The sequence below is a fragment of the Dreissena polymorpha genome, chromosome 7, assembly GCF_020536995.1.
Source record: "Dreissena polymorpha isolate Duluth1 chromosome 7, UMN_Dpol_1.0, whole genome shotgun sequence".
In the NCBI taxonomy this organism is placed as follows: Eukaryota; Metazoa; Mollusca; class Bivalvia; order Myida; family Dreissenidae; genus Dreissena; species Dreissena polymorpha.
In genome coordinates, this window is record NC_068361.1 from 41,802,691 (window position 1) to 41,826,946 (window position 24,256).

Consider the following 24,256-nt stretch of genomic DNA (forward strand, 5'->3'; position numbering starts at 1 on the left):
AGAGCGCATGACTGTTTCATGTACACTTGTAACTTAAACGTAGAATCATCGTAAGTTTCATGATCGTTTGTTCGAGGTTTAGCAGGATAAAAAACGTGGGTGTCCCCTGTGTTCAAATCCACGATTTATGACCAGTTTTTATTTGACGGGTATTGGAATGCTTTTTCTGCGTTTATAAGAATTGTATACGATTTTCGTGTGATGCTTTTGTTGATGTTGATGACTTATGTTGGCAAGTGAATGCACATTCGTACGGAGACTGCGGTTGCTTCATGGTTATAAAAAAAGTTGAACCGTATTATGATTTTCCGTATGGAGAATTGTTGAGGCCGACTTGATTCCGTGTGGAGAAATTTTCTGCAAGGTTATCACAGTACATTCCTGTGATACGCGAGCAGACAACGTTCGGGGCTACATATAATATATTTACCGGCTCTACTTGCTAACGATGTTATAACATAAATATAAATAACAAACTATCCGAGTCTTATGTACCCGTTTAAACCGTTAGATCTTATTATAAAATAGCAAGGCTTCTTAAGATTAAAACGCTTCTGTAAAAACTTAAATACATGCATGATATGAGTATTGACTGCTGTGAAATTTGGTCATGTGAATAAAAAAATTTGCCTTTCACATTAACGCACATTTTACGCTATGCTGTTATCGAATCAAGCTGAAATGCATATAAAGTAACATTAATTGAGGATACTGTTACAAATACAGAGCATTGTTTCAGTCACAAAGTATGATTCAAATCAATATTTGCATATTTAAATATACATGTTATAATAGTTTATGGCAAAAATACAGATTTCCAGTTTTTAAATGATGTTATCGGTGAATAAAAGTAACTATAATCTGCATACATGTTAATCTGATCTGCTTTAAAACACGGTTTACGATATCGCTTTTAGGTCAATTTTGTGAATTAAATAACACGTTCTATTAAGGCACGTACGTTCTGAAGTAATCAAACGATGACATTAAGGGGCAGTTATGGCCGTATTGTAGCTTCCAGATGAAGGCCCCTTATATGTAAACAAAATTTCTAGCGAGGATCGTAGCCATACTTTGTTGTTTTGAATAACAATATTAGCAAGGATTTATCACAAACCAATAGGACTGCCGGGGTTAGCACGATTGACTGAAACAAATAGATACATTTGTATGGATGAAGGACAAAATACATCTCTTGTTTTAAGAAAGTATGCTGAGATATTCATTTTCAATATTTTAGATTGAAAGATTTACAAGTCTGCATCAGTATAAGATGTTTCATGAAAATCACGCTTATCGATACAACAAACGTTTCCGTAACGTTGAGTGTTCAGTATTTAGATACAAAATGTTTTATAGAAAAACTAACTATAATACGTGCAATAATATTTTGTTTTTACAAAGCAAAACTATTTGTGTTTATATCAGACGCGTTAGCTGCAGTCGTGATTTGGAAATGACTACGACGTAACAAAAGAAACGCCAATCTCTGTAAGCCAAACACATCATGTTGTGCTTATACGTTTACCTTTAACTTTGTATTGCGCAATATAATGCTTAGCAACATTTAATGCATGATACAGCGTTCAAGTAATTTGATATGAACGACCAAGTGTTTGAATTACATGTTTATTCGCTGCTGGCTAGGCTAAAAGGTAAAATGTGAAAGTGGCGTATCGGTAGTAAGTCGACTACAAAATGTGCAATACAATAAAAAAGGGGCGTAGCGCGGCCATATAACGGTTACTCGAAGTATAAAAAATAGTAATGATTATTGAACAGTAATTTTGTAAAAGAAATACATTCCAGACAATTAATGTCGTTTCTATGAGGACAAAAACAAAGCGCGTAGCACAACGGCCATACATTATTTTAGTATTAAGTGACAATATTAAAATAGTTGTTCTCAGTTTTGTTAAATCGTTTATCCCAAATGTAGTATTTAAGACATTATATCCGCATTGTTTTTGCAACGATATAAAACGTCGAAACTAAGTGCAAAGCGCAAATTTCAACAATCTTTCTATTTAAGTTGGAAACTTAATACTGTTTGAGAAATGTGTTCAAATAAGGTGGATAGAACAAGCCTCCATATTGTTTGAATCTTATAAAATTATAACTCATGTACAACTCATAGAGGGCAATCAAAGAATGTGCAGACTTCAAAGTGCATTACTACTTTATCTTCAATATTTTTAGATATAGTGTCCTAAGTTATCTTTATATGTGCGAACATAATTTCGCGATTACTTATAGAATTCATATTCAAGGTAAAATTGAATAAATAAAGTTATTGTTGGTTTTTGTTTGTTTTTAATATGTAGATCATAACTAAGCCGTATTAAAAAGCTTCAAATAATATATCATATTACATGTGTTCATAACGCTATATGTCGTGAAGAGTAAATCTTAAAATATATTTTTTGTCGGGAAAATTCTTTTCCTGTAAACAGTATCGCCAAGAGTTAAGCTTTAGATAAGGCCTAGATCTACGGTCAATGTATACATTTCATGACCTCTCTCTTGGCTCGCATTCAAAGGCTGACAACCGATATTTTGCGCGGTACACGAAGCGACACACGATATTTTGCGCGATACACGAAGCGACACACGATATTTTGCGCAATACACGAAGCGACACACGATATTTTACGCGATACACGAAGCGACACACGATATTTTGCGCGATACACGAAGCGACACACGATATTTTACGCGATACACGAAGCGACACACGATATTTTACGCGATAATCGAAGCGACACACGATGTTTTACGCGATACACGAAGCGACACACGATTTTGTGCGCGATACTCAACTCGACGAACGATATTTTGCGCGATACACGAAGCGACACACAATATATTGCGCGATACTCAACGCGACGCACGATATTTTGCGCGACGCACGAAGCGTAGCGCGATATTTTCCGCGATACACGAAGCGACACGCGATTTATACCACGATATATCGCCTTTGGGCTACCTACACAAGGGCTATATTTCGTGGTACATTCTCGAGCGTTGCTTCGTGTGTCGCGCAAAATATAGTGCGTCGTTTTGAGTATAGTGCAAAATATCGTGCGTCGCTTTGAGTATCGCGCAAAATATCGTGTATCGCTTCGTGTGTCGTGTGTCGCCATTGATGAGAGAAGAGCGAGATTATAGATGGCATTACCCGGATTCCGTAAATAATAGCAATTAAAATATTTATAGCATCAATAAATAGTAATGTGATTGTTGAAAACGAACAACGCCATTGTTTATATTTACACATGTGTTTGTAATTAGGTTATACATAGATTCCCAAGGTGTCGCACTTGACTATGCATTTCAGATAGAAGATAAAATCGGTTATCAGAGTGCCCAATTTGAAAAAAGTCTCTGTTATTCGAAGTATCCTTTATCGGGAATCAAATTGTCTGCAACTTCATGAATAACATCTATTAAAACATGCTCTATCTTCGTTTATATATCATTGAATACTATCAAAATTTGTGTTGAAATGTTTACTATTCATCAAGTTTATGCTGTTTTCCGACCGAATTTTCTTTTTGTGCGTGCAAAAATCTACCATTTTTTCCGTGAAATACTTTCTTTCCAATACAAAAGGATACACCATTTATCAACTTGACCACGTGCCTTGTTTAAAAAACTAATTCTTGGGATATAACTTAAATAGACTGAGGAACTTACCTCTTGCGAGTGGATTTTGTTTTTCTCCGTTATCGAAGTGCCATCAGGTATCGAAGTATCCACATTACCAGCGTGATTTTAATGATATACAAAATATGTTTGGGACCTTAATACAGGATAAATAATGCATCCCATTTTAGACACAAACAAGAGCTGTGTTTGTGAAACACAGTGCCCCCTACTGCGCTTTGAAGCCATATATTTGACCTTTGACCTTGAAGGATGACATTGACCTTGACCTTTCACCACTCAAAATTGCGCAGCTCCATGAGATACCCATGCATGCAAAATATCAAGCTGCTATATTCAATATTGCAAAAGTTATGACCAAGGTTAAAGTTTTGGGACAAAGTGACAGAAGACAGAAGACATACAGACAGACAGACAGACAGACAGACAGACAGACAGACAGACAGACAGACAGACAGACAGACAGACAGACAGACAGATAGACAGGACAGACAGACAGACAGACAGACAGACAGACAGACAGACAGACAGACAGACAGACAGACAGACAGACAGACAGACAGACAGACAGACAGACAGACAGACAGACAGACAGACAGACAGACAGACAGACAGACAGACAGACAGACAGACAGACAGACAGACAGACAGACAGACAGACAGACAGACAGACAGACAGACAGACAGACAGGCCAAACAAAATATACCCCCGATCATTCGATCCGGGGGGCATACCAACTAATGCATTTAAATTACATACTATATTGTATGTGAAAACAAGTCATGATTTGTTAATTATTTTAACGGTGATAATTCATATATTTTTTTACAGTTTTCTTATATAATCAGTATAGCAATTCAGTATAATGGGTTCGTATATTGGAGGAAGTGAAGTGATTTTCATTGCGAAAGGAACACGCCAAAAAAGAATCAACATACAATGCACATTCTAAAACGTCGACGTCAACGTTTGACGTTATTGATTGTTCTGTATATTAAATCAGGTATTTTATTATGACAAGTGATGATATATCAGTATTGTTATGTGTGACATGTCAGTGGTTTTATGTATGACATGTCAATGTTGTTATGTATGACATGTATTTGTTGTCATGTATGACAAGTCAGTGATGTCATGCTTAACATGTCATTGTTGTTATGTGTGACATATCTGTGTTGTCATGTTTGACATGTCAGTATTGTCATGTATGACCTGTCAGTGTTGTCATGTATCACATATCAGTTTTGTCAATTGGCATGTACGTGTTGTTCTGTGTGACAAATGGGGTATTTTATTAGGAAATTTAAGTGTTGTCATGTATGACATGTCAGTGTTGTCATGTGTAAAAAGTCAGTGCTTAAGGTTCGTTAATACATTGGTACATAGGATTCTCGATGATTTCAATGTCAGATCATATTTGTTTGCATGATTTAAGCATATTATATGCAGGGAAATCATGTTGATCTATCAGTTTCCTTTTACAACCGATGTAATTAATAAGTTAATTCATTCATGTTATTTTCAAGCATTTTATTCGCACTTATGAATTCTTTGAGTTTTACAAGTTGATGCTCTTTAAAAGTCTACAAACTATTAAATAACTCCACAATACCCCGGTGTGAATTAAAAATGGTTATTTTCCTGAGGGAGCGAACGAGTTTTATTTCACTAATTATTTCAACTTTCATAACAAAACATGTTAAGTTAAACATGAACGAACCTAAATGCTTTTACGTGCAATTTAATCTATGTAAATAAAGATAGACACATGCCAAAACTCGTGAATGTAATTTTATAATCGCCAGCAAGCCAGCCAGATCTTATCATTTCTCAAGCAGACTTTTCAAGTTCCAGGAAAACACGTGAGTAAACAGCTGCCGTTTCGATAAGAAATGAAGAAACCTTTCATTATGTAATGTTCTCTGTTCGGTGGCTAAACGTTCTAGGAATACTTGGAAATGTGGAAAGCAGCGCAATTGATTGTGTTTGTAAGTATCGTGATTGTACAAAATATAAAATCCTTTTGAATAACGAAAACAAAATACGAAAACAGAAAAGTATTCAATTTAAAAATACATATTATTCGTTGATACTTAAATAATTTAAATTGTATGGCTTTTCTTTTCTGAAATAAGATTTGAAAACAATATGAGAGAAAACAACAACTAACTATTTGTATGAATTTTTCGTTAACATCAACGTCTCGCTTTTGTTTTTCGTGAACCTTTTAAATAACTGCTGAATAAAGCTGTAAATGACATTGGATGCTTTATATATGGCTGATAAATATCATGCTGTGCATGTCACCATATAGAGGGTTCTGTTGAAAAACATGGTGATCAATTTACTCTATTTTTTATTATTTTAATAATTATTATAATATACAGTTAATTTATTTGAACAGTTCGCAAATGACATAATAGTTATTATCCACACCAATACGCCACACAATTGAAAACACGTATTCAATTAGTTCAAAGATATAGTTCAGCGACATTAATGCTTATAGTAAAGAATCACATAACAGCAGTAATTGACTGCTATGATATCAATACGACGTTATTTTGTTACGCTATGTTTAAGAAGTAGACGTTTTACATGCATTAAGTGTTTTATCATACCACCGCATTGATATCTGCTTGATATAACTTTGCCTGATATATAGAGAAAACTAGGTCGCCGAAAAAAGCGAAGTTTATTTTGGGAGGCTTAGAAAATCTGACCAACCAGCCTTGGCGAGTGGTTCAGATTTTCCGGCCGAGCTAAATAAACTTCGCATTATTCGGCACCGACTTAGTTTTTGATTTATCCCAGCAAATTTCTTTACTCGTCAATTATTTCTTTAAAAATATAATAGGAAAATAGAGCTACACGGAAAATCCCAACGTTATATTAAGCAAACATTGTTTTATTATTGTATTTGTGCCGAGCCTGATATATTACAGAAAGATGAGGCACTAACCTGTGTTTCAGTTTATCATACCTCTACGTCCCCGATTTTAAAGAAATAATAAAAAAACTACTTAACAAACTGAAGCTTTAGCTGGAAAGAATATGACTTTTGTCGTTTGATGTGTATTTAATGACGTCATGAGCACGCGCACTTACAATTTGTAAAAATGTTTTTGCTGTTTCTGTTGCATTTTGTGTTTAAAATATATTACATGTAGGTATCCAATTGTTTGTCTTGTTGAATCTGATTCGATTTCACTAAAAATAATTACTTTATAGTTAATTCCGAGTAATATTACCATCCTCCACACATGACTGATATATGTTTTACAAATATGAAACGCGCGTGCTCATGACGTCATTATAAACACGTCAAACGACAAAAGTCATATGCTTGACCGGTAAAACTTCAGTATATTTTTGAAAGTACTAGTCGCATTATTACTGTTGCTTAAGCTTTTTTTACGATAATTATCACACAAGTAATCAAAAGGAGTACTGTGTTTCAGGCTCTGATATTATATCAGGGACAATCAGCAATTGACGATGTGTTCGGACAAGTAAAGGAAAAAAATTACGGTAAAATATATGCAGGTACACACGTATATAAATTGTTTACACAAACATATTGTTCATGTAAGTAGTATTGGAAAGTTTGTTAATAATTCACATGATGTTTATTGACTTTGAACTGCGATCAAATGAACTATTTCCTTTCAAATTTATCTACTATTTCCTGTCATATCAACTTTTTGTATATGAATACTTAATATCATTATGTTCTTGAAATTTGTTAAATAAATACTATTGATAAATGTTCACTTTATATCAATATGTTAATAATGCGACTGCCATACCAAGACCCGATAGCAACATATTTTGTGATAATACAGCGTTATTACGACACGATGATTGATACCACAAATATACTCTTCACAGTTTCTGTAAAATCCAATAATACATAACGATTTATGTGAAAATGAAAACAAAAATGAATGGGAACAATACATCATTAAAATACACAAATATTATCTCGAATCCTTGTAAATAATAAATATTTTTTTTAATGAAGCAGTGTATGTTCTAATGCGCTTATAAATGAAATGTATGGCTGGAGTTTATTACCGATGCACTTCATTCAGTGCTTGGCCAATCTTTTTGAAAATGTGCACAGATGGTCGTTGAGCGGTTGTCTACCAAACGAGTGAATACCGTTAAGCATAATATTGATGCAATAGATGAAAACAGACATATGTTTTGAATCAATTTCTTTCTAAACAAATATTTAAAAATTTCGTAAGATAATCCCTGGCAAAAATACCTCACAAATTCTGCCTTCTGCACATAATTACAGCTTAAAGTCACACACCTTATTTGGCATAGTAAATTTAAGTGTAAATAAGAAACATATTTTATCTATGCCAATTAGAATATTTATGCTGGTTACAAGGTAAAAAATTTTGCGCTTTAAAACATAAAAATAATCTCGTTTGTCGAAATGGACGTATACGTCTAGAAATCCTACTTTCAGTTTTAAAAGCGGTACTGTTTGAAAAATAATAAATTACTTGCTAACTAGGCTATAGATTTAATTTTATCTATGCCAATTAGAATATATCTACTGGTAGAAATCCCTCTTTTTGCGCTTAAAAACTTATAAATAATCGCGTTTGTGAAAATGGACGTTTACGTTTAGAAATCCTACTTTCGGTTTTAAAATATAAAAATAATAATAAATTACTTGCTAACTATACTATAGATTTAATTTTATATATGCCAATTAGAATTTATGTGGTGGTTACAAGGTAAAAATCCGTTTTTTTTTGCGCTTGAAAACTTAAAAAGAATCGTGTTTGTCAAAATTGACGTATTCGTATAGAAATCCTACTTTCGGTTTTAAAATATTAAAAATACTTGCTAACAAGGCTATAGATTTAATGACAATTTTGCACACTTTTAAATTGCATCTATATGTTTTGATTAACATGTATTTCATTTCAATGTGTGTGGCTTTAAGCTAAAACGAAGTAGGGTAACACATTATTTTCTGCATAAGTGGCTTACTATTCAAATAATTGTACACATATGTTCATTGTGTGATCTTCTGCAAACAAATTGGTTCTTCTGAACAACATGATTGTATAAGCTTAAAACACTATTCGTTTCTTTCATAAACTGAATATCAAACTCCTATTCTGTATTCTGATTAGAAACATACACATCCGGCTTTAATTCGATTTCCTTATTGTTCTGTTTTTGTTAAGTTACCTTAAGTCTGAAATCGTTTTTAATAGATCTTTAGACATTTGCTTGTGTGTCGTTAAAAAATATGCCATGTTTTGCTACATCAGCCTAGCTGGTTATAGAAGCGATACGAATTAATATTTCGTTGCAAAAAATATTTTAACATGGTACTATATATTGACAGACAAGATGAAGAGTGTATCATCTAGTAGTCCATATCATCAAGCATATCGTCGTCCAGGTGTACCGCATTCAGGTAACACGATATAAAAAAAGGATTTTCCCTTTTTTATTGCCCCGTAACGATATATTTTAAAGTTTTCCGACACATAACGAGAATAGCGAGTATTTGATTAATCGAACGGCTTTAAGCAATCTTACTTGTTCTGTTTGCATACATGTAATACTTATGTTTGTGATTAATGATCGAATCAGTGTGCGATTCTGATAGCCTGTAAACCTTTAAACACCGCGTGTTGCGCATTCGCCGTTTCAAAAGCAATGACTCCAGCTTTATCATCTTTATATTTCGTGTTGTGTTTCACACATGTATATTGTCGTGTATTGTTTAGACGATAACCATTTTGCCGTAAACAAAACACTATAGTGATATAACAATACTTTCTCTTCTGATTATGTTTCCGGACTTTTCTTATTTGAATACATTTTATGGTTGTTTAAGCGAATTTTCATTTAAGACTGGTGTCGGTATAAAATGAAGGGCAGCAACAGAACGCTGGTAAAGCTGCATTACGATATGGTGATAGACGAGAGAACATTCAAGGATGGTTTCAGGTAACCTATAGTGTTTTCTAGTAGAAAACAGAAACATTGTGTTTGATAAATGCACTTTTAAGCAAGTCATTATTTAATTATTGTTTTTGGTCGTTTCACTTTTTTTTAGAAAAGATTTCAAGCACAAGAGTGTTTCCTGCGAGACACATAGCGTTGTTAGTCAGACTGCAAATCGTCGAAGAAGAATCGCATCAAAAATCGAGGCGAACCGCTGGCCCCTCGAAATACCGTATCAGATAGACAAGGGATTTGGCAAGTTCTTATTGAATGATATCGAAGTTATTACATAATAATGCAATGTTTTATACGTTTACTTTAATTAACACCTATTTATTTAAGTTCGATTGCATCGAACGTCTAAGGCTTATTATAAAGCTGTCGTGTCCGTTTCCTGTGTAGAAGCAATGCCTGATGTCTTTCGTGGAGATCTAAACTGGCAGATATGCCCAGAACAACATTCCACGAAATGAACGTTATTGTTTATGTTGTAATGGTACTGATTTAGAAGACGAGTGTCATTTCATATGTTCATTCCGATGTTACACTTATTTAACAAAACAAAGTATTAGCAGTACATTTTATATTAACCCATTTGAGTATAAATTCCACAAATTATAAGTTTCTTGTGATAGATTAGTAATTTCCAATGTATTCACATATATAAAAGAAGCTCTAGTTATACGAAGTACGATCCTAAATAATACTGTTTAATATATTTCACCACCCCATCGATAGAACTGACGTGTTCTTACCATATATTATGTTTATTTGCATTTGTATTTGAATTGACTTTATGTTATATAATGTTATGTTATTATTCGCCTTCACGTGACAGAATATGATGTGTTTTTTTAGTATGAAGGCGATGTACTTTTTTATAAGTCTGAATAAACTGCGTCTGTCTGTCTCTGTCTAAAGAACGACCCCACAGCGCAGATCAAACCCGTGACCTCTCGGTCGCTATGTGGGCACTATATCGACAATACCTATGTGACCTGTCATACGTTAAAATAAATATTTTAACACGTCATTTAATTAACAATACTAGCGCCAACACGATGTTTACAAATAAAACTATTGCTCGCAATGTTAATGAGTAATATTTTTGCAGGACATTTTAGTATATATGTTGCCATTCTCATGGTCTTTTGCAATCATTTGGGCTCACGCACTCTCGCGCTTTGGTACTAAAACGCGTTTTATTAACAGAAAGAAATCACGAACAAAATGGAGTTGTTGAAAAAGATATCATACGACATAAACTATTTGGGCTGCACTATATTGCTGATATAGAATAATAGTAATATATTCAATAATGAAATACAGAACAGATTTTTAAAACATTGACCCTCATAGGGCTTATTTCCACGATATTTTAATTTACTTGAGTGCTTAATGAGTGCTTCATTATTGCAGATTTCAAGGCAATCCTGACCATTAGGACAGCTATGGATCACTGGAACAGACACACGTGCTTACACTTCGTAGAACGGACAGACCAATACGACCATATCAGATTCAGCCCTGACATAGGGTAATTGTATTGCACGATGTTGTAAATCATATCCTAATTATTCATGCTATTGTTTTGATGTAAGAATTTGATTTACAATTACTATTTGTTTCTTTAAACAAATAAAATTTACCTTAACCTTTTAAGTGAGTATTTGTGTCGGTATAATTTTGAAAACACAAACAAAAACAACTAATCGACATAAATGTTGTTTGATCAACAGAGACATAAAAAATGATAAATTGTATCTCGCCTGAATATATCAGAGATCTTGTCAAAACCAAGTCATCCTCATATAATCTTAGGTATGAAAACACACTTGTAGTACCATCAGTGAGGACAGTTGCACATGGGAAGAACTCATTTAGGTTTGAGGCTGTCCGGGTTTGGAATAGTTTGCCAAATCATATAAGGACCGCCGGTGAATATAAAGAATTCACGAGGCTGATCCGCACCTGGACGGGCCCCAGATGTGGATGTGCCATGTGTGACTGACCTCTACTTTGTGCTTTTGTTGTTGTTTGTTTGCCTTATGTTCCTTACTATGATTTAAATTAGTCAGTTCTATGTGCCTTAATGTCTCGTCTCTCGTGTACTTTAAATGTTTTAAGTATATACAGTCCACTCTCGTTATCTCGAAGTCGGCGGGAACAAGAAAAAATATCGAGATAACGAGAGTTCGAGATATCCGATTAAGCGTTTTTAAAGAAATATGAGACGAAAATTTACCTTGTTTTTAACATCTAAATACCAGCTAAGAGGTCTAATTAAAGCCGTCACCGTGTGGAATAATACTCTCTACCTTATATATACGCGTTCTTACGAGGCACGATTATTTTTGCTATTTAAATGCTTAAAATGACGTTTTAAGTATAACATAATTGCATGAACACATGCGGTTATAATGTTTCTAAACTGTCGTAAAACATCCGGTAATGTTGCTATTTAAAGTTATGATGCAATTGACGTCCAATCAAGACGAGGGTTTTCCATCTGATCATGCGTAAATCACGTTCCGGAATACTGAACTGTACATGTACATTTTGAAGTTTGAAATGCAAAGTTCAATCGATTATTAGTAAAACTATAACTCAATGCATTTTGGAATATTGTTTGTAAAAACAATTAGTATTTCGGCCTTTCGGCAGGCTGTGTATTAATTGCAGTTAATTGATGTTAAAGTGACAGTTAAAGTGACAGACCTTACTCAAGTGTCAATGGCTAACGACATTACACACGTGTGATTATTGATGCAATTAACGGATCAATTTCCTACCGCACAGTATCGGAAGCAGCCGGGCGAAGCGGAACGGTGAAGTATGAAAGAAAAAATTTCTCACCTTTTGCTGACACTGGAACAGTTATTCGCACTTCGAGATAAACCACTGTAAATACATGTAAAATCGGGACTCGGGACAAAATTTTATATCGAGATATCGAATTATTCGACATAACGAAAATCGACATTTGCGATGTTTATTTATATAGATAAAGAAGGAAACAAGTTGGGACATTGAGCTTACTTCGACATATCGAGAATATCGAGATATACGATGTCGAGATAACGAGAGTGGACTGTATATATATATATATATATATATATATATATATATATATATATATATATATATATATATATATATATATATATATATATATATATATATATATATATATATATATATGCTAATATATATATATGCTACGTAGCTATTATTCATGTGCTTTATGCTTTTAATCATGTATTTATGTGCTATTCTTGCTTTTATATCTTAAATTTATGACAGGTCTGCTATGCTTTGTTTTAATTGTTTAAATGTGTATATTATATGTTTTAATACTAAACCATGTAATATAACTTAAATGTAGTTTTAGGTATCTTAACCTTGTCTTATATGTATGTGTTTGTAACATGCAAAATATTTCGCTCTTAATGTACACTTGTACTTTATTTGTGTTTTATGTGTTTTAACTAAGTAGTGTACTTTATATGCTTATATAATATGCTTAATCTTTCTTTTAACTAATTTATACTTGTTATACTATATACATTTGTTTGTCGGGAAATAGCTCATGAGCTAATGTTTATTGTTGTTCATATCCGACGTAAAATAAAGATTCTTGTATCTTGTATCTTGTAACAGGTTAAAAACTAAAGAAAACAAATAAACTGCCGATTTCTTGTATGCGGTACAATAACAAGTAAACAATATGGCCTTGTTCTAAGAAAACTGGGCTTAACGCATGTGTGTAAAGTCCTAGATTAGCCTTTGCCTTTCGCTGTTTTCTAATATTTCATTTAAAGGAAGTCTCTTTAAGCGAACAGTTTGCACAGGCTATTCTAGGACGACACTTTACGCACATACATTAAGCCCAGTTTTCCCAGAGCGAGGATAATTTATGTTTATAACTTCGCCTATTTTGTCCACCAAGCCGCTGCGAGTCGTTTGTAGGGAGACTAACAGGGCCCCAATACATCTCCCTGGATCCGCAAATTTGTATGACGGTAAATATCGATTTAATTGGCGTCACTATTGCAGTAATGTGCATATTGTAAGTCAGGTACCTGATCTAGTGGTCGAATCCTACCAATATTTCTTCCATCAAAATGAGTTGTCTGCCTTGGGACACATTCAAGTTAAACATTGAATGTATTAATTCATTTTTGTAGCTTTCGTTTATTTACTGATCTCAATATCGGAAATACACGTCTAACGGCACCGAAAACGATAAATTCATGATTTTTGTATACTTTATGTGTATGGTGAATGGCAACTGAATCGGCAACCGTGTCGTAAATTTGTATGCCGTTGCAAATAATTCAATCATATATATTTATACTGCGTGTGTGTTGTCCCCACTACATACAGTTTTGCTAGTATTTAATACGATATATGAATATGTATTGAACTAAATATGTATAAGGAAATCATATTTAACACTCAGTTGTTCATTTTTGTCACGACATTGACGTATTTATTGCATTTGCATTCATCATCATGTTTTTGAGTGCAGTTTCACATTAGTTTTCCATATATCTGCATCATCTATGTCCACTATGAGACTCACGCTAATCTATGAACACCGTATTTGCTATTTTAAATAAATACGTCAGTTTCAGATTGCGTCATCCTATAATGCTCTAAGACATTTGATAAGCAAATGGACTCAATTATTTTCTCATTTATGAGCTGACATTTCACATTGCAGGTGCCGATCATTTTACACGAGATTGGGCACGCCATTGGTCTATACCATGAGCACATGCGGGAAGACCGTGACAATTATCTCACTGTAAATTATAAAAACATTAGCCAGGAATACTACGACCAATTTATTACGTTATCCGCGGACCAATATCTCGATTTTAACAAGCCGTATGACTATCACAGCATAATGCATTACGGCAAACGTGTAAGTATCGACTTCAGATAGAAAATCAATTGTTACTTCTTGTTTAGTTTAAACCTATTTATTTTAGCTCGATTGCATCGAAAGCCTCCTATTGAAACGCTCTCGAGTCCGTTTTCTGGGCCTTGAACCAGTAGTTGGTGTCTTTGGGGGAGATCTAAAGAACGCTCCGACGGTGGGGTCGAACCTGTGATCTCCCTGTCGCTAGGCGAACAGCATGACTATTTCACCTTGGCGACCTTACTTCTTTTTTCGTCCTACGTGTTCAAGTGTGAGCTTATCCGGTCTTTAAATGTTTATCGAATGTCGTTTTCCTTACAATTTATTTAAAGAACATCTTCTCTGAAATATTTGCCATACTTTAAACAAAACCAGCACGAATTGACATTTAAGGTAGCGCACCCATAAAGTTTTCCTCGATTTCTTCCAAGATTGAAGAGTCTGTGTAAAGTTGCCGTGGCCGAGTGGTTAAGGCGATAGACTTGAAATCTCTTGGGATTTTTCGCGCCGGTTCGAAACCTGCCGACAACGCATACTTTTTGGGACGCGTTTTATTTCTTTTCTAACGTAATTTGATTTAATTTAGCATATAAGCTATGTTTATTTTTTAAATATGTTGCAATTTTATGCACATTTTTCAATTTTTAAGTTAAAACAATGTTATGGCTACAGTGGGTGATTTACTGCTGAAAATAAATCATGCATGTTTCATTTTTATTTTTATTTGCAAAAGTAAACGGTAAATCTATTTCTTGTTATTGTTGCTGAACATAGCGTACCTATAAAAACAAAGTTCAAAATATTACTTAAATTATACTATTTTGAATTTTATGACACTTTTTTTTAAACAATTTCTACTTGGCTGAAACCACTTCCATTTCATGGCGCTCTTCCATAAGTAAGAAGTTATAAAAAGTAAATGTCTGTAAAAGAATACTTATTTCATCTTATTTAAACGTAAAACATCTTTATTGCATCTGTACACACCAACTGCATGCCCATATTAGGAAATCTGGATGAATAATAGAACTTGGATATACCCCAGGGGTGCAAATAAACAGGACAAAAGCCGAGCGTGGGGTGGCTTTGGCAAAATCGGTTTATAGTTTTTAAAAGCACGTAAAGCCGACCTAAAATTTGCATGTGTTCAGAGAAATGATTCTGATTAAGAAAATAATACATTCGATTATATAAAGGTGCCCATTATGGGTGCGCTACCTTAACAAATATCCTCCGATAATTTGAATATCACAGGAACATTATAAACATCGTCGTAGCATGAACCAATTGCTATGTTTTAAAATATTTTCAGACCAATTTACATTGAATGAACAACGTACAGTTGTTTTAACATTAATGAGCAGGAATATTCTGTCGATGATTCTCGGTGATTTCATGAAGAAAATAATAAAATATAACATATTATCAGATCTTTGACGACAGCTTATTCATGAAATATATAAACAGCAGATCTATTTTTTCAGTTTTTCGCTAACCCAAGCGATGCTATTTCAATTGAACCGACTGACAAAACGTACTTGGATATTATTGGAGAAGCACAACACCTCAGCTTCCATGATGTACAAATTGTGAACGCCATGTATAAATGCTCAGGTTGGACTTAATTAGTTTATCGAGGAAATTAAGTATTTCCAATGAAGTCGTGTTGGTAACCATTATTCATGACCCTACTTGGATAAATGTTTTTATAAAGGTCAATTGTCAAGTACAAACGAAACTCTGAACTTCAAATAGACGTTTAAATGATCGGTTCATATAATAAATATTGACAAAGAGGTTACAACAATTTAAAAATTGCATTTTAAGTAAATATGCTTACCTTTCCGTATCGGAAGTCTTTTGAATGAGTTCTAGAACATCGATCGGCATCAACACTTCACACAAATCAAGTCTTGTTCAATGTGCCGTTGTTGGTATGTTTTTGTGTACAAGTATGTCAACATCTTGATATAGGAAGAATAACCATTTAAGGTTTAAATTTGAGAAACAAATACAGTGATAGTGTCTAAACCAGCCATTTTCTTAAAATTAAGCTTCTTGGTAATTTTTATGCACGTAATCCGTGTTTAAAAACAATTTGTTTTTAGTTTAAAACGAAAAAACAACTATATTTGATAATACAGAGTGCATGTTACACATAAATTATAATTATTGAAAGCAAAAATAGGAACTCCATAATTTAATATTTCATTCATTTCGTATTATAATAATACTTTATGAATAATGTTATCATCGTGTATTTAACCAATGGGACGTCGAACAACGTTGTATGAACTTTCCAGACATTCTGTGTATATCTTCTATTTTAGAAAAGTGTGCTAACGTAGAATGCCCGAAGGGTGCATTTGTGGGGAAAAACTGCGAATGCTTCTGTCAAGGACCTCTAAAAGAACCTGTCCGACGATGCAATGACGGTAGGGGCTTACCAGTCGAACAAATATAAATGATCTGACAAAAATTGCAGTTAACAACCTTATTTGACAAATATTTTGATTTTCAAAGATTGTGAGTTACTGTTGAAGAAATTTCAAATTTTCTCCATTCCCATCAGTAAATACATAACTATCAAAGAAATCTGTAAATATTAGTAAATGGCTTCGATTTACATTTGTTCGTTTGCCAATATTTCCCTAGCTGTAGATTTGCTAGTGTGTTAAACGGTTAAGTTTAAGTACAAGTGTGCATGTTAACTGCGAGACAGATGTGTGTTGTTGGCAGCAACACTTACATTTAAATATTGAGCAAGTGTAGATAATCCAAACCTCACATACCTATTAGAAAACAATTCGACACATAGCCACAAAGTGAGTGTTTAATTGAAATTTTCTTTAAAGATTATTAATATAAATAACATAGCTTACAAAATATTGTTTCCAGGATGCTCACATTCTAGCTATACTCTTTCATAAATTGTGTAATGGTGTACACACGTGTTGTTTTTATCTTAAAAACGACACGTTTGCAGCCTTTGATCACATGTAAATATGTCACGGTGTAAATATTTGATTTTTTTTCTGTTAGAAATGCCATCAGTGTTCTGTGAAGCCCCGGATATCGACTTATCCAAAAACGGGGTTTACTCAATCGAATATGTAGAACTGAAGGTTTTGTCTGGTATTCGGTACCGGGACGGAACTGTTCTCATAGTGGAGAATCCCCGTTGCTCCGAAAATGAGACCGGCACATATACCTGTCAAAGCGGCCACTGGGTTGTGGATGTTAACTGCAAACCAGGTAATACCCGATTAAGAGAATCCTCTCGCTGAATACTGCACAGGTTAACAACCAAAATAAATAGTAATTACAAAATCTGATATGGGAAGAATAATTATATGTAAATAACCGTAGCAGGCCGTCGTTCATACTATATTAGGTGAAGGTAAAAGTATGTTAGACAGGCACATTACTTTAGGTTACGATGGCATATATGGGCTAATTTATTGAAAAGCACTTTTATCATTAGGAAATAATGTATGACGATAAGATGAAACGAACTATGTGCAGTACTGGGGCTCCCGCACTGTATTCGCACGAGCGTGTAGTCAAGTTTTTCTGCCGACTTGCTTAAGTATCAATGTGTGTAAATAAGCACAAGTTCTGTTTCTATCTAGATCGCTGTGTGTACAACACGTCCCGATATGACTTCAAACCGAACATTACTGCGAACGGAAAATACCAAACCACGGATTACGTAAACTCGGGAACATTCGTAAGCGTTACGTCGGTGTTCGAGTTTTCACGAAACCTCATTGAGTACCTGTGATTCAGTACCTACGCAATTTTCCAAACAGATTTGGTTGAGTACCACTGTTTGGATTCCGACATAATCTAATTTATTTTAGTTATTTAAACATTTCTATACGCAATATAATTATCATTCATTATATGAAATAAATATCAATAGTCATTTCGACAATAAATGTAATATCTGAATGTTAATTGTGATAATCTCTCAAATAAAATGAAAGGCTCGACTTTAATATACCATAATAAGATGATTAAATGCTATCACAGAATTTTCTCCATTTCTATTTCTCTTTTTTTAGACAGAATACTTGCTACTCGAAGCAAACTCGCACATTGATAGAAATATTTTAGCCGCGTTTCATGGCCGCAACAAGTCATGCTTGTTTGCGTCCCTAGCAAAATGCTTGCGGACATATATGTATGTATATATATATATATATATATATATATATATATATATATATATATATATATATATATATATATATATATATATATACATATCCTTATATCCTTTAATAGAGGAACTTACTTTCTGTGTAACGTTATTGCTTCAAATGCAACTGAGACAGGCTTAACAAATATTACGTGTCATACATACTTGCGTTAAGACCTATTTATTTAGTGAACAGAAATCACCTAATCACCTTTTTATTTTCCTTTCCTAGGTACATGCAGAGTGCATCGAACCAAAAGGTATCCAAGGTTATGATTCTACTTGCACAGATTCCATTTGGGTTCCGGAATTGCCGAATTGCGATGCAGGTAAAGAAATGAAGTCATTTTGATTGACCAAAAATATTTCAGTAACAATATAAAGCAATATGGATGTATTTTCAATAATCGTTCCGCCACAAGTTCACTATAGGTTGTAGATTGTAGAATAGCAAATACCAACAAAAAATAAGTAAAACCTTAAACGATAGATTTGTACAATTCAACAATAAAGAGTGCCAACAGAAAATATCATGCCTATTCAATCCAAACTTTTTTCAGCTTTGGATTGAAGCCAACCAAAAGTATTCCCCTTATTATTTGCCTGTTGAATCCATACCTTTTTCAGCAGAAGATTGAACGTTTGAGAAGTGACTAAAAAGATACATAATAGCTATTATATGCAAGGACCAAATCTTTTTTTACAGCGGAAGATTTAATAATGCCCAAACAAAAACAAACAGCTATATGACTGAAATCTTAATCTCCAATGTTGTGGTATTTTGGACGATTGAGATATTCTTATTCTATGTAAAAAGCTCTACAGTATTAACCTTTAAGTTAGATTGAGAACTTGCCACAACATGGACAATCTTTTCAAAGCAAGGGTTAACACAGACGGTGATGATGTCAAAAATGATCTGGCATTCAGTATGTTAAAGATATTATTAAATACAATGGACATTTTTTGTCACTGTAAGAGCTACAAATCAACATGAATAAACAAGTAAACGTTCTACAGTATCAAGGCAACACTTTTTTTTACATACTTTAGCCCAGTGAAAAAATGAATAATTAGAAGAGTATAATTACAGAATCAATGTCATCAATCCATTCGTTTATATCGTTAATAATACAATCCTGTTTTTTTTAAATAGACGTTCGTGCTGAGTTGGTTGATGGACCCAATAAATATTCTGGGCGTGTAGAAATAATTATTGGGAAACATCGCGGTACCGTATGTGATGATACGTGGGACAACAAGGATGCATCAGTCATTTGCAGAATGCTTGGATACGGGTAAATATAATATGACAATACAATACACATAGAAGTAGTATAATATCAAGATATCCATTATTCCATCAGTGCATCCATCTTTCTGTCGATTGATCCATATGGTACGCCATACTTTCCCGGCCTTAACAAATTTCTTATCATCTACCCAGAATTATTTTACAGGGGTGGAACAGCATTTATCAAGGCCCACTTCGGTCAAGGCAGTTCGAGTATCCTTTTTGATGACGTGCAGTGTAATGGTACCGAAACATCTATCACGTCGTGTCGCCATTCCGGTGTTGAAAATCATAACTGCGAGCACTCGGAGGATGCCGGAGTTAAATGTATCCCTAAATGTGGTGAGTAGGGACCAATATGCAGACATTAAGAATCATTGCAAAACATCAATCTAGAACCTATGTATAGTGAAAATGCTGGAGTATATGCAGTCTGAAGAGAAAAGTATGTATTGTTATGAGTAATGACCAAAATATAGCCATGATTAATATTTAAAAACATTATTCTAGAACGTAAACAAAGTGAACATGCTGGAGTTATAATTAGCCCCCCCCCCAAGCAAATAATGGAATGTCAGATTGAATTACAGTTTAGGAGTATATTTAGGTATCCGGCCACGTTTTCATGACCAAAGTAAAGGATAAACATGGCCTTCATTATAACCAATACTTCTTGCAGGCAAACATCAATCTACAGGACAATACCCCTGGGAAGTGCGTGTGCAAATACAACGCGAGAAGGCAGTATCGATTTGTGGTGGAACCATCATTGATCAACGTTGGATTCTTAGCACAGCACATTGTTTTGCGTATGTTTGTTCATGGCTGTGACAATTCAATATCCATGTCCGATGTATGCAAAAGCTACATAGCTTCTTAATAAAGATACTGTCGTTTTCAATAAACAATATGGTTTATTTATCCGGCTATGTATGAACACATACCATAATTGAAAAAAACTTGTCAATAGGAGTTCATATGGGGAGTAAGTTTGGGATTTCGAACAGAAAATAAACGGCTCGCTGCTGCAGAGCAATACAATACAGAAAGAACACTCATATATCATTTGTTTGGTTAAACTCAATTCATTTCAGTGATCTAATAAATGAATAAATGTTTGTTTTACTAAAGGCATACATCCGTGTTCACTCTTTATACAGAGACAATGAGACGCTTGGTGCCGTAACAGGCGTCATTGTGCACGTTGGATCTCAAGACTTATTTCGACATTTAAGACCTGATCAGATAATATTCCATCCAAGCTTCAATTGTAAGTGCAGATAATATTTTGATCAAACTGTGTTTGTATAATGAAATGTTAAGATTTTTTTTATGTTTAAAAAAATTGCTTATTATGATTGCATTGGCGGATTGATTTTAAAATTATGTAGTAGATGAAGCAAACATGATTTCAAATCGGCGCACAAAAAAAACCAACAGGAATTGCAAAATTTACATACCCGTCATGGAGAACTGATTTTGGTTCTATTTTGCCTCACCTTATGAAGAATCATTAACACGATTCAAGGTTAATTAAGACGAATTTAATTGGAATAAGTTTCATGTAATTGTGTCGATTCTTTTTGCGGAAATTACAGAAATATATAAAAATGAATGGCATGAAGCTTAACTTTGTGGCATGTGTTATTTTAATCATTAACTAGTTTGTCAAATGTATCAAATAATGTTTGTCCTGGTCTTATAGCAACCAGTTATGATTATGACCTTGCACTCTTGCTGATGAATGATAAAATTGTCAACGAGGAAGTTCAGCCAGCCTGTTTGCCGGATGAAAGTATTCCTTACAATCTTACGGGGCTAAGATGCCACGTCTCTGGATGGGCATTTGACCAAGGTATGTTTCTCTGTGTATTACTATGCGTCAGTTAAAAAATATCGCTGTATATTTGGAAACGCCTCTTACTGATCAGCGGAAATAAGTTAAACATTGTTGCATGTATAGAACTTATTGTAAATATTTCAATCATTATACTTTTTCTTTTAAATTTGACAGGAATTGCGACGGTGCCATTAGGAGCTGATGCAGCCAACATTGAAGCTGCACTATGCGTAAATTTTGACAAATGTGCTGCTGAGTTAGAGCATGGTGTTAACGATTGTAAAAGGGACTCTGCTGGATCACTGGTTTGTAACATCGGAGGCCTATTCTACTTAATAGGGGCTGCTTCATTTGGAAATGGAAATAAATGTGGCGAAAAAGGGCATCCGGGTGTTTATACCAGGGTTACGGCAATGCTTCCTTGGATTACAACGATGCAATCGTAAGCTTAAAATACGAGCGTTTAATGTGAATAAGTCACACGTTTACAAAAATGGGTCATAAAAAAGACCAATACTGCAATAATTATAGTAGCATGCGTTTTATTTACTTTGCAGTAATTTATTCGATAGTTCTTATCCTATTTTGATGATTTGTTTTCGGTAAGATTAGATATTGAATATAAGCTGGTCGTGGACATATTGAATATTTCAATTCTAAGAACAGTTTCATATTCAATACCTAGTTTAAGTATCAGTTATGTCATGGTATGGGTATGATTCTTTGTGACGATGTGATTGTGCTTTAAAAACAATTGTTATTTAACCTATATTTAAACAATATTGTCCAATCTGGTCCTAGAGAACATGTTAGTCGTTAAATAAATCCCTTAGGCTAACTATCATTACTGCCTCTTAGTTAATTCAGTCTGAGAAATATTTTACGTACAACCGATAAGTCATCGAACTCTACACAATTGATTTGAACTACTTATATTGGTATTTCTTAAACAGACAGCTTATATTGTTTAAGGCTTTGTGCCTTAGATTTGTACCAGGAAGGAAAAAGTTTTTGGCATGAATATCTCGATGAACACAAACCAAGAGCATGGTATGGTTCGTGATCGGCTAAGCGTGTGCTGAATGTTATGACGTTGCAACAATAAAATGCTCTCTACCGATCTACTTATCTTTAACAGATGTATGTCACCTGACAAGATTTGTAACGGTGTGAAAGACTGCCCCGGCAATGAAGATGAAAAGGAATGTGGTAAGTTGTCATTTTATTTTTTATAACATAATTATACAAATGCGGTCATAACCGTTTTGGTAAATTACAAATTCATATGGGTAAACAACACTCGAAAAAGGACCAAATGTTTTTATATACAGCGACATTGATTTTTCGAGACTGATCTTAACGATCTCAACAAAAACAGATCGAAAATGGATTCACGAAAATAGATGATCACAATTAATAAAAGAAACACGATTGGACTTCTTTAAATAGCAGGTGCAAGAAATATATATGCGAATTTGATTCAAGATTATATGTATTGACAATAATTCTAGAGTAATTAATTAACACGTTTTTATAACATTCAGATAGACTGCCTCTTTACGAGTTTTGCATTCAAAATATCACCGACTCAATCATTTATCAATGAATCCAGATACTCGCGATGTGCAGTACATCCGTGTCTGCATAATGCGGTTATTTAGTTTGTTATCTGTAACAATTTATGACATTTACTCAGAAAAATAAATTAGAATACTTAAATCAGTACGATAAGTGCACGATTGTTCATATAAGAAACGATTCAATTTAGACTGATGTTCTTTGCACGAAACTCGCAGTCGACGTATTGACTCCAAACCGTTTCTACCACGATGTAACATCATACAAAAATAAAGCATGATTACTTCGAGACCGGATTGTTTTAAAGCAGGTCCTAATTTTAAAATAAGACGTGACAATTACCGTTATTCAGGGGCCAATGTCTCGACAATGACTTCATGGAATATCTTACCGGTATAGCATAAAATTTCGTGTGTACCATTATCTATTTATATTGATTTATCTTGTCTGTGTACACAAACACATTAATGTCGCAGATTTACAATAAACAACTATTTTGAGGGTGTGTGGGCTCAATTATGTTACTTAGTTTTATGTTTTCACTTTCACGAGTTTCACCTACTTGGATTGTTCTTTATAAATAAATGCAAATTTAGTTTACGCCTTAAATATGTTTAGGTTACACAGGTACTCTATGTGTTTGACGCCTTTCGAATAAACCCTTTTTGTTATATTTTAGTTTCAGCACATTTTAGCACGAACTAGTAATGATCACGTTACAACTAAGACAGAGGTTACTAATGCAGAAATGTTATTCG

The 24,256-nt window shown here is 34.0% G+C and overlaps 1 protein-coding gene across 1 annotated transcript in view; it reads left to right on the top strand.

Moving 5' to 3' along the window:
• The first annotated feature begins 7,134 nt into the window (after positions 1–7,134).
• Positions 7,135–24,256, top strand: part of LOC127839660 (uncharacterized) — a 37,451-nt gene continuing 20,329 nt past the window's right edge. The window contains exons 1-18 of the mRNA XM_052368043.1: positions 7,135–7,213; positions 9,048–9,119; positions 9,562–9,658; positions 9,768–9,910; positions 11,075–11,192; positions 13,605–13,677; positions 14,382–14,585; positions 16,067–16,196; positions 16,913–17,017; positions 17,625–17,837; positions 18,215–18,312; positions 19,019–19,115; positions 19,943–20,084; positions 20,247–20,422; positions 20,760–20,889; positions 21,241–21,350; positions 21,786–21,935; positions 22,095–22,199. Of these exons, the coding sequence (XP_052224003.1) occupies positions 9,053–9,119; positions 9,562–9,658; positions 9,768–9,910; positions 11,075–11,192; positions 13,605–13,677; positions 14,382–14,585; positions 16,067–16,196; positions 16,913–17,017; positions 17,625–17,837; positions 18,215–18,312; positions 19,019–19,115; positions 19,943–20,084; positions 20,247–20,422; positions 20,760–20,889; positions 21,241–21,350; positions 21,786–21,935; positions 22,095–22,199 (2,158 nt within the window). The 5' untranslated portion in view covers positions 7,135–7,213; positions 9,048–9,052. The remainder of the gene's footprint in view (positions 7,214–9,047; positions 9,120–9,561; positions 9,659–9,767; positions 9,911–11,074; positions 11,193–13,604; positions 13,678–14,381; positions 14,586–16,066; positions 16,197–16,912; positions 17,018–17,624; positions 17,838–18,214; positions 18,313–19,018; positions 19,116–19,942; positions 20,085–20,246; positions 20,423–20,759; positions 20,890–21,240; positions 21,351–21,785; positions 21,936–22,094; positions 22,200–24,256) is intronic.